This window comes from Zingiber officinale, chromosome 6A (assembly GCF_018446385.1).
Source record: "Zingiber officinale cultivar Zhangliang chromosome 6A, Zo_v1.1, whole genome shotgun sequence".
Lineage (NCBI taxonomy): Eukaryota > Viridiplantae > Streptophyta > Magnoliopsida > Zingiberales > Zingiberaceae > Zingiber > Zingiber officinale.
Genome location: NC_055997.1, coordinates 52,795,735 through 52,807,063, shown reverse-complemented (window position 1 = coordinate 52,807,063; position 11,329 = coordinate 52,795,735). Strand labels below are relative to the sequence as shown.

At 37.5% G+C, this 11,329-nt stretch overlaps 2 protein-coding genes across 2 annotated transcripts; both read right to left on the bottom strand.

Annotated features, from left to right (window-relative positions):
• Window positions 1-251: 251 nt before the first annotated feature.
• Window positions 252-2,227, bottom strand: LOC121994802 (protein NEDD1-like). Its single transcript, XM_042548719.1, has 5 exons — window positions 2,200-2,227; window positions 1,016-1,273; window positions 815-919; window positions 642-707; window positions 252-500 (listed from the first exon to the last, which is right to left on the bottom strand). Exons 2-5 carry the CDS (start codon window positions 1,124-1,126, stop codon window positions 252-254), a joined length of 531 nt encoding a protein of 176 aa, XP_042404653.1. The 5' UTR covers window positions 1,127-1,273; window positions 2,200-2,227.
• Window positions 2,228-2,503: 276 nt separating this feature from the next.
• Window positions 2,504-10,561, bottom strand: LOC121994801. The gene is made up of 4 exons (XM_042548718.1): window positions 10,413-10,561; window positions 10,042-10,312; window positions 9,869-9,946; window positions 2,504-2,564 (listed from the first exon to the last, which is right to left on the bottom strand). The coding sequence occupies exons 1-4, from the start codon at window positions 10,559-10,561 to the stop codon at window positions 2,517-2,519; spliced, it is 546 nt and encodes a 181-aa protein (XP_042404652.1). The 3' UTR covers window positions 2,504-2,516.
• Window positions 10,562-11,329: the final 768 nt, after the last annotated feature.

The window sequence follows — 11,329 nt, the reverse complement described above, 5'->3', positions numbered from 1 at the left end:
AATCTAAAACCCAAACGTGTGATTTTCTCAGATTACTTGATGAAATTGAATCTAAATCTGTCATATGAGATCAAATAAACTAATAAAAACCTTTGCAGCATCTATATGCTTGCATGTTCTGCATGACCTGACAGGATTGTTTAGCATAAAAAGAATAAACATGACTATGAAAGGCATGCTATCATCAACATATAAATAGACTATTTAATGAAGCAGTGAAAAAAAGAATCAAGATGACTATGAAATACATGCTATTCTTGGCAGATAAGATATCTTACCTCTGAACTACTGTATGCACGAAGAACTGTGAAAGGTTGAGGTTTCCCTCGAACATCATAGAATACTACACGTCCATTATTTGTCCCAGCAGCCAATAGATTACCATCATCACAGTATGCCAGCGATGAGAAGGGTGCCTCAAAAGGCATGCAATATGAGGGTCTTTTTGTTCCAGAATCAAACATATACAACTTTTTATCAAGACCAACTGTAACAATAATCTACAGGGAAAACAAGTCAGGATATAATGGCCATTGATTTTCTATAGAACAAGCACCTCCCATCCAACAAAACTAGCCAAACCATGTATAATTATCCACCAGAAATCCAAATCATTTAATAGATTCCTAGGAAGATAATACCTTGTCACTTGATGGAGAGAAGCAAATACCAGTTGTTGGGGCAGAATGCTGTTTCAACCAAGAAACCTGACACCAAGAGCCAGAGTGAATGGAGATCAATTTTTTAGTGAATGCAGGGAACAAATACAATTTCTCCTTCATTTTAGCAGATTAAGAAATATTATTTTACTAACCTTTGGTCTGCGACCAGTTGTATCCCAAATATGAACAGATCCATCATCCCCAGCTGTTGACAAAAGATGTCGACTAAATCGAGAATAATCAAGTACTCTTAGTACCTGAAATCGCATCACCGATACAGATTCATGTTAAACCAAAAAAGATGTTAGTAGAGCGAAAGTTTGGAATTTTCAAAATATTTGACAGCCAATAACCTGCCCATTTGGATCCTTGAGTTCAGCCCGTGTTCCGGAAGCAAGATAATGAAGTATGAGATCCCCCTTCTCGTTGATGGATGCTAAATGTTCATCTTTGCAGTTGTACATTACACCTGTAATTGTGTCAATATGACCACTCAACCGTTTGATGCACCTTTTCCTCTGCAGGTCCCATATTTTGACAATATGCCCACTTCCTCCAGAGCAAAGATATCTAGAACTTTTATTACTAAAGCTGATACAATTTATGGATTCCTACAAAATAGAGAAAAGTAAAAAAATCTTTAAAATGTTTGATATATTATGCACTCATAATTACACAGATAAGAAGTGTTTTTATTACTTAAACCCATGGCCATATTGTCATTTAGGTCATGTTAGGCATCAATCAGAATCAGTAAGCTTACTAAAAAAATACAGGTATAGTCACCCAGACTGCGAGTATGCACTAATTTGTCCCTAATCACAACAAGGGGAAACAAGGCTCAGGAGCGGTACTTAGCATTACAATGAAACATACAAAAATAACGTAAAGGATTCATATTATTACAATTGTAAATATCGAAACACGGCACAGTCATAAAATTTCTCTTAATTTTTACCATCAAGTGAAAACTTGCAGAATAATCATGTTGTACTCATTCTATGTTTACAAGCAACATTTTCCATGCTCTGCACTCAAACGCAAAGAAAAAAAAAACTACCTGGAAAAGGAGAAAATCTAGCTTTTAAGTCTCTTATTTCTTCAATGTGTAACATCAGAATAAGCAATTTTTGCAAAGTCATCAACTGTAAAAATCAAAGTCAGACTTTGCTATATTGGCAGACATTGCTGTACAATTAGATGAAAAGGAATAACCTACCTAGCAAAAGAGATATGCTAGCTATTTTCTTCTTATTTGTTCAACATGTATGCTAAAATTCATAAGGGAGTCAAACGAACAATCACCATTGTTCGAAGAAAATATTGATGGAAGAAAATACCCAGACACAACATAGCAAGAAGGTGGCAATTTCTATCGTGCCAACAGTTCCAGTGCTTTTCTTCCAAGAGAGACAGAGAGACAGGGGGGAAAAAAATGCAGGCAATGATTTGAATGGCATCCGGGCATCTGTAACTTTCCAGAAAACCAGATGTATTGATCACAATAGAACAAATTAATGAGCAAACAATGAGCTACCTCAATGTCATCAGCAAGGTCGTTGCCGTGAGAAGGAAAGGGTCCCATACTTTGGTCATTTTTATTCCAAAGTGATATCTTTTATCGTCACCAGCACTAGCAACCACTAGGTCTGCACGAACATAAAGATTAACCTTTAGTAAGATTTTCCCACCTTAAAAGTCAGCCACCATCCGCTGGATTAACAAAATTAACTAAGTTATACAAGATACAAAATAAATTTGAATGATGAGTCATGGAAAAATTAAATTCTGACGGAAAAATTCCAATTCTATCATAATCAATGATAGCAATTAGTATTACCTCTCCCTTTTGCTTCATTCTGAATCACTCTCCATGGACATGGCCTTTAATCCTCTTCTCCTCTGTGTTGGTGCAGTGAGCACCAGATGATCGAACCTGAGTTTTGATTATGGCAAAGGGCTCAAAGTTAAGTGGTGGTGTTATCTAACAAAGTTCATGGAGCTTGCAGGAAAGTCCTAAGTGTTACTTAGGCAAAAGTCCTAGCTGCGGTTAGGCAGGTGAAAACCCTAGGGGGTGGTAACCCTAGGTCATAGGGGGTGGTAACCCTATGCGAAAAAGTCTTGGCAGGTCGATGGCTTCAGGCAAAAGTCCTAGGGGGTGGTAACCCTAGGTGGAAAGTCCTGGTGTCGCGAACCAGGTGAAAGTCTGAACTGGCCGGTGAAGCGGATGTTCAGCAGAAAGTCCGGAAGCATCGAGTGCCGAGCAAAAGTCCAGTCGATCTGGAGGATCGTACTGGCAACAGGTAAATCTCCTGAGTGGAGTAGGTGAGGACGCGTTCCCCGTAGAGGGAACAGTAGGCGTCGGGTCGACCTAGGGTTTCCGGTCGGAAACCCGAAGTCAGACTCGGACAGTCCGGAGACTGTCTATACTTTATTTTATGTGTACTATGCTAACTTTGTTTTGCAGGGTATGTGTTTTGGGACTAACACATTTTGCAGGAACAAAGGAGCAAGTTACAACTCGGATGAACAGTGTCCGAGGCGCCTCCATGGAGCTTGGAGGCCAACGCAACTGACTGGAGGCGCCTTGGATGGAGTTCAAGGCGCCTTGGACCGGAGGTTGGAGGCGCCTTGGATAGGATGAAGGCGCCTTGAACCAGATAGAGTTCGACCAGGTCAGTGCTGATCCACGCGGGTGACTCGGCTCGTTCAAGGCGCCTTGATGAACAGTGTAAGGCGCCTTGAACCCTCTTTATAAGAGGTCTCGACCAGCAGCTCTGAACAACAATTCACAAGCTTCCATTCTGCTGTGGTCTGCTCTAGTGCTGCTTCCGAAGTGCTGTTGCAATATTCCGACGACCCGGAGCTCAGATTTCCTTTCTACTACTGTTGTCGGTATAATTTTAATTATAGTTACATTTTGTAATTCATCTGTAATATCCATACGAAATTATAGTTGTTGCCCACGGAAAGCGATCAAGGATCGCGGGCCTTCGAGTAGGAGTCGACCTAGGCTCCGAACGAAGTAAACGACTGTGTTCTTGTGTTTGTTTCTTTTATTCCGCTGCTTTAATTACTCTACGAACGTTTTACAATTCCGATAGTCGAACAAAATAGCCGCGAGCGCTATTCACCCCCCCCCCCTCTAGCGCGATCTCGATCCAACAATTGGTATCAGAGCGGGGTCGCTTTGAACTGGTGCAACCACCATTCAAGCATTTTTCGTGGCTTTGTCGTGTTTATAGGTTAAAAAATAAACCTTACGCCTTTCGTTTTTTCCCTCCAAAATAATTTTCGAAAAATTCATTTTCATCCTTTCACGGTTTATAAGTATTAATAAAATATTGAATTTGGCAAAATTTGAAATAATATTTTTTTAAATATTTTTTAAGAATATTTTATTATTATTTTATTATTTTTTCTCGAAACTAGTAAACTTCTATTTCTATCCTTCCATACAACACTGCTAATCCAGGATCAAGTCCTGGTACATTTTTTTTGCTATTTTTTTGTGTGCAAGGTTCTCTTAAAATGGCATTCCAAGAAGGATTCTGCACCGTCCGACCGCCGCTCTTTTCTGGCGAGGACTTTGGATACTGGAAGAACCGGATGGAATACCACCTCAAGACACAAGTCGAGATGTGGATCATCATCCAGACCGGACTCGAACTTCCACGTGACGACACCGGAGAACTTATCTCATGCATCAACTGGGATTCTAGCACAATGAAAAAAGTTGAAGCCGATGCCAAAGCAACCTGCATGCTACAATGTGGCCTAACCAATGAAGAACTGAACCGCAGTGCAAAAGAGTTGTGGCAAAAGTTGATGGAACTACACGAGGGCACTTCCGACGCTCAAGTAAGTAAGCATATTTTAATAAATGATTTATTTGAATTAGATGAGCAGAATAATACTACTTCGGCCGAGGAAGGTGTTACGATGGTTGCAGGTACAAGTCAGACAGTGGAAAAGATATGGTCCGAGTCTTCAGATGAATCCGAGTCCGATGAAGAAGAACCAACGAGCTTTCTTGCGTTACCGGTGCAGGCTAACATAATTGACGAAACCGAGTCCGAACTTGAGTCCGAAGCCGAGAGCGAGTCAGAAACAGAGTCCGAGCGAAGCCACGGATCCGCATCCGTTTCCGAAGGCCAGATCCCCACTGTAAGTTCTTTTCTCGCTGAAACTCAAATAGATGAATTAAAGAATTTAATTCCTTATTTGCTTAAAAAGTTGGCTAAATCCAACGTCCGGGTTAAGTCGCTCCAAAAGGAAGTAGAAGCGACTACCTCGAGTTCTTTAACTGAATTAGTTCAAATTGAAAATTCGACTCAAGTCCAACAACTTGAGGAAGAAAATTCCAATTTGAAAACTCAAATTAAAGAACTCAAGGACACGTTGGAACGGTTCACCTTGGGCTCCAAGAAACTAGATCTGATTCTTGGAAAACAGCGAGCCGTTTACAACAAAACTGGACTTGGATTTAAAACTAAAATAAAATACAAATCATATTTATCGCTAGTTAATAGAAATAGTAGAAAAATTGTCCAAGCATGGGTGCCAAAATCCAATTTGGTTAATCAAGTTGGAATTGGTCACTATTGGGTCCCCAAGGATCAAGTCTATTATCTTGATAGACCATATCGAGGCTATGATCCAGGGGGAGCTAATAGAAAAACAATATTAAAAACATAATTCAAAATTCAATTCAATTCAAAATTAAAATTCAAAATTCAAAATTCGAAATTCAAAATTCGAAATTCTAAATTAAAATTCAAAATTCTGAATTCAAAAATAGATGGTGGATCCAAACTAGCTGGCACCTCCAACTGAACTACCCGACAGGGTAACTGAACCTAATTTACCCGAAATGGGTAAAACAAGAGTAGATTACCCGGCAGGGTAATTAAGGATAATTTAAAACGGACTAGGTTTAACTTGACCCACAGTACTGGTGAAGTTTTTGGATGATAGTACGTTAGGGAAGCCTTGGGCATCGCATGTCTAGGAAGATATGACTTCGACCTGGTGCATTTGGCCAAGTGGAACTGACCGAAGCTACCCTTAAATGGATCCTAACTAGTTAGATCAAGGATTAGTATTAAGTTCAATGGGTAGGACTATTTGGGAAACCTCGAAGGCATGGTTACTTTAATGAGTACCTTGTGACTCACCATAGCCCAGAAGTTTATCCAAAGAATGCTTACTTGTTGAACCCAAAGCTAAACCTGAATCTAACACAAAGTTAAATCAAAACCCTTAAATTGAACCTCAATTCATCTCACAAAAATTATAGGATTCCCTGATTGAAAATTTAGATCGGGTGAGATGACTAGGAAATTAAATTGACTTAACTTAAATCAAATTAATTAATAATTAAATTATTTTAACTTGAATCATTTTCAAATGAAAATTATGTTAAACTCAATTTCAAAAATATTTGAAAATCTTTTGAAAATCAATTTCAAAATTATTTAAAAATCATTTCAAAAATCTTTTAAAACTCATTTCAAAAATCATTTCAAAAATCTTTTAAAACTCATTTCAAAAATCTTTTGAAAATTAATTTCAAAATTATTTTAGAAAATAAATTTCAAAATTACTTAAAAATCTTTTGAAAATCAATTTCAAAATTATTCAAAAATCATTTCAAAAATCTTTTTCAAAATTATTTAAAAATCATTTCAAAAATCTTTTAAAACTCATTTCAAAAATCTTTTGAAAATTAATTTCAAAATTATTTTAGAAAATAAATTTCAAAATTACTTAAAAATCTTTTGAAAATCAATTTCAAAATTATTTAAAAATCATTTCAAAAATCTTTTAAAACTCATTTCAAAATCTTTTGAAAATCAATTTCAAAATTACTCAAAAATCATTTCAAAAATCTTTTAAAACTTAATTTCAAAATTATTTAAAAATCATTTCAAAAATCTTTTTCAAAATTATTTAAAAATCATTTCAAAAATCTTTTAAAACTCATTTCAAAAATCTTTTGAAAATCAATTTCAAAATTATTTAAAAATCATTTCAAAAATCTTTTAAAACTCATTTCAAAAATCTTTTGAAAATCAATTTCAAAATTATTTAAAAATCATTTCAAAAATCTTTTAAAACTTAATTTCAAAATCATTTCAAAAATCTTTTGAAAATCAATTTCAAAATTATTCAAAAATCATTTCAAAAACCTTTTAAAACTCATTTCAAAAATCTTTTGAAAATCAATTTCAAAATTATTCAACAATCATTTCAAAAATCTATTTCAAACTCATTTCAAAAATCTCTTGAAAATCAATTTCAAAATTACTTAAAAATCATTTCAAAAATCTTTTAAAACTTAATTTCAAAATCATTTCAAAATCTTTTGAAAATCAATTTCAAAATTATTTAAAAATCATTTCAAAAATCTTTTAAAACTTAATTTCAAAATCATTTCAAAATCTTTTGAAAATCAATTTCAAAATTACTTAAAAATCATTTCAAAAATCTTTTAAAACTTAATTTCAAAATCATTTCAAAATCTTTTGAAAATCAATTTCAAAATTATTTAAAAATCATTTCAAAAATCTTTTAAAACTTAATTTCAAAATCATTTCAAAATCTTTTGAAAATCAATTTCAAAATTATTTAAAAATCATTTCAAAAATCTTTTAAAACTTAATTTCAAAATCATTTCAAAATCTTTTGAAAATCAATTTCAAAATTATTTAAAAATCATTTCAAAAATCTTTTAAAACTTAATTTCAAAATCATTTCAAAATCTTTTGAAAATCAATTTCAAAATTATTTAAAAATCATTTCAAAAATCTTTTAAAACTTAATTTCAAAATCATTTCAAAATCTTTTGAAAATCAATTTCAAAATTATTTAAAAATCATTTCAAAAATCTTTTAAAACTCATTTCAAAATCTTTTGAAAATCAATTCCAAAATTATTTAAAAATCATTTCAAAAATCTTTGAAAAACTTATTTAAAAAATTATTTGAAAAATCTTTGAAAAACTTATTTAAAAATCCTTTGAAAATTCATTTCAAAAATCTTTTGAAAATTCTTTTCAAAATCTTTTAAAATTAATTCAATTACTATCAAAATATTAATTTAAAAGGATTTAAAAATATTTAATTCTCAAATTCTGATTGCTAAAGTTAACTCTAATTAATTTTCAATAAATTCTCAAAAGTTTAGCATTTTCTCATTTGGAACTTAAATTTTCAATATTTTCAAATATGAATTTCGTCTCAAACTCATTCATAAGCTGCACATGTTTGATAATCTAGAATGGATGAGCTGGAATTAGGATAATATAAAGTTCTTCTTATGCTTGTACTCTAAGACCCTAAGAATTTAATTTGGCATTAATTAAGGGGGAATGAACAGAGTCATGCTAGTACTTTAAGGCTAAACAAATTCCTTTAGGGCTCTGATACCCAATCAAGTTAAATAATTTAATTTGACTCATGCTTGGACACCTAAACTCAAAGAATTTATTAATGCATTAATTTAAAATTTAAATTATCTATGCAACAATTCTTTTCAAACACCTTACGAATTGAGCTAAGTACTTCACCTAAATTTTTTTTAAGTCTAGTACTTAACTATGCTACCCTTTAGGGGGAGCTTAAATTAACTAGACTATTTCTCTCTTCTTAATTCTTTTTGATTTATGTCAAAGGGGGAGAGAAAAGTCAAAGTTAAGAAATCAAGAATGAAAGGGGGAGCATAAACTTTAAATTTTATTTATGCATTGATGCTTCTGGTTAACTTTCATTATTTATTCCTTTATTTAAATGTTATGTTTTACTTAACTTTGAACCAAGATTGCCATAATCAAAAAGGGGGAGATTGTTGGTGCAGTGACCACCAGATGATCGAACCTGAGTTTTGATTATGGCAAAGGGCTCAAAGTTAAGTGGTGGTGTTATCTAACAAAGTTCATGGAGCTTGCAGGAAAGTCCTAAGTGTTACTTAGGCAAAAGTCCTAGCTGCGGTTAGGCAGGTGAAAACCCAAGGGGTGGTAACCCTAGGTCATAGGGGGTGGTAACCCTATGCGGAAAAGTCTTGGCAGGTCGATGGCTTCAGGCAAAAGTCCTAGGGGGTGGTAACCCTAGGTGGAAAGTCCTGGTGTCGCGAACCAGGTGAAAGTCTGAACTGGCCGGTGAAGCGGATGTTCAGCAGAAAGTCCGGAAGCATCGAGTGCCGAGCAAAAGTCCAGTCGATCTGGAGGATCGTACTGGCAACAGGTAAATCTCCTGAGTGGAGTAGGTGAGGACGCGTTCCCCGTAGAGGGAACAGTAGGCGTCGGGTCGACCTAGGGTTTCCGGTAGGAAACCCGAAGTCAGACTCGGACAGTCCGGAGACTGTCTATACTTTATTTTATGTGTACTATGCTAACTTTGTTTTGCAGGGTATGTGTTTTGGGACTAACACATTTTGCAGGAACAAAGGAGCAAGTTACAACTCGGATGAACAGTGTCCGAGGCGCCTCCATGGAGCTTGGAGGCGCCTCGGGTGCAAACCAGGAAAAGCCAGCGCAGAAGGTTGGAGGCGCCTTGGGTCGAAGGTTGGGCGCCTTGGATAGGATGAAGGCGCCTTGAACCAGATAGAGTTCGACCAGGTCAGTGCTGATCCACGCGGGTGACTCGGCTCGTTCAAGGCGCCTTGATGAACAGTGTAAGGCGCCTTGAACCCTCTTTATAAGAGGTCTCGACCAGCAGCTCTGAACAAGAAATTCACAAGCTTCCATTCTGCTGTGGTCTGCTCTAGTGCTGCTTCCGAAGTGCTGTTGCAATATTCCGACGACCCGGAGCTCAGATTTCCTTTCTACTACTGTTGTCGGTATAATTTTAATTATAGTTACATTTTGTAATTCATCTGTAATATCCATACGAAATTATAGTTGTTGCCCACGGAAAGCGATCAAGGATCGCGGGCCTTCGAGTAGGAGTCGACCTAGGCTCCGAACGAAGTAAACGACTGTGTTCTTGTGTTTGTTTCTTTTATTCCGCTGCTTTAATTACTCTACGAACGTTTTACAATTCCGATAGTCGAACAAAATAGCCGCGAGCGCTATTCACCCCCCCTCTAGCGCGATCTCGATCCAACACTCTGTGAATTATGGAACAGGAAACAAAAGAACATGAGATGTGAATGGAATGCAGGAACAAGACGAGCAAATTAGTCGAAGGTAGAGAGAGAATTTCTACCTTTCTTGATCCCTTCTTCTCCCTGACTACATACCTCTCCTGTGAGAGATCTGACAGCCATGCTCCAGGACTCACCAACTAGATCGAGTTTGTCAAAGAAATTAGAGGAAAAAATTAGTTTTTTCGACTGTTTGATCTTAAAAATCGGATTTTTGGAGGGAATGGAAGCGTACGAGTATGCATTTTTGGACGAATTTGGATCTCTTCTTGGGTCGCTGCGGCAGCTTGCACCCCTTCATCACCATGAAGTCCTCCTCCTTCTCCTTGTTCGACAGTGAAACGAAAAATCGAGGTAGAGAGGCTGCCGAGGCTCTTTCGTCGGCGTTCTCGCCCTCGCATACCAACGCCGCCGATCCCCTGGTCGTGTAGCAACGGTCATCCTTATCCGGCGACGACGAGACAGATCGGGAGTTATGGTTCTTGCTCCCGGTCGATTCCGACCTCCTGTGGATAAATCCGAGCAATGGTTACTTCCATATCTCACCGCCGACACCTCAAACTAGATCAAACCCTAACTTTTCCGGATCAACCTCTGATCTATTACCTGAGGGGATAAAGAGGCGGGTGCAGGGGGACTCTTGATCTGCGATGCGGCGGACATTCCGAGACGCGATTCCCCTCCGGACGCCAGATTTTGCGGCGGATCCTTTGTCCCTGACCTTGATGCGGCGGAGGCGCTTGCGACACCCCCATTGCAGAGTGATGCGAGGACCGTTGCAGAGCCCATCGCGGCGGAGGAGAGATTGTTTTTGTTTTTTCTTTCTCCTTCTTCTTCTTCTTCTTCTTCTTCTTCTTTTAAACAGGTAAAGGAAAGTGCTGCAAAATCTAAACTCGAGAGTAAAGAAGCATACATAGAAAGCAACCACCACTCCAGCCACGTAATCGGAGGGCAGTTTAATGGAGGCACTAAAGAATCCATGGAGGTAGAGATCTTGCGACGCAAATGCAGCACCTGATCACAGAACAAGGTAGGTTCAATGATGCCCCTTTCTTTTTTTAAAAAAAATCTTTTAACAGAACCTATTCGTTGGTCGAGGGAGAGGTGGACAGTCCGGCCGTCGCCGTGAAGCATGAGGTTGGAGTCTTCGAACAGTTGGGTGTAACCTTCCTCAAAGGAGATAGTGGCGAGGTTGGGCAACTCCGAGAGGAAAGTAGCCTCATGGGAAGGGAGCAGAACCGAACAAAAAAACAGGAGGAAGTAGAAAGGAAAAGATAAAGTATGGACTACAGGAATGAGAAGAAGGCCTCCTCTTCTCAACCAAATGGAGGAGTTGGAGGAGATGCGGTGTGGTTGGACGGAGAAGCAAGTTCGTCGTGTCTTGATCCTGATCGGGAAAGGATCTAGGAAGGGGGAAGAGGGAGATGAGGCTGAGAGAGATGGTCGGAGGTTTAGGTTTAGGCTGAGAGAGATGTCTCAGTTTAGGTTTACGCGAGAGAGATGGTAGCGCGGAGGAAGGGGCG

What these genes read in the sequence shown, in the direction of transcription:
- LOC121994802 (XM_042548719.1), bottom strand. Translation starts at nt 1,126, where the DNA reads ATGTACAACTGCAAAGATGAACATTTAGCATCCATCAACGAGAAGGGG. An exon ending in TCAAGGATCCAAATGGGCAG is followed by an intron (nt 920 to 1,015) that starts GTTATTGGCTGT and finishes ATGCGATTTCAG; the next exon opens with GTACTAAGAGTACTTGATTA. An exon ending in CAACTGGTCGCAGACCAAAG is followed by an intron (nt 708 to 814) that starts GTTAGTAAAATA and finishes TCTTGGTGTCAG; the next exon opens with GTTTCTTGGTTGAAACAGCA.
- LOC121994801 (XM_042548718.1), bottom strand. Translation starts at nt 10,561, where the DNA reads ATGGGGGTGTCGCAAGCGCCTCCGCCGCATCAAGGTCAGGGACAAAGG. An exon ending in CCGCCTCTTTATCCCCTCAG is followed by an intron (nt 10,313 to 10,412) that starts GTAATAGATCAG and finishes ATTTATCCACAG; the next exon opens with GAGGTCGGAATCGACCGGGA. An exon ending in AGAAGAAGGGATCAAGAAAG is followed by an intron (nt 2,565 to 9,868) that starts GTAGAAATTCTC and finishes GCACCAACACAG; the next exon opens with AGGAGAAGAGGATTAAAGGC.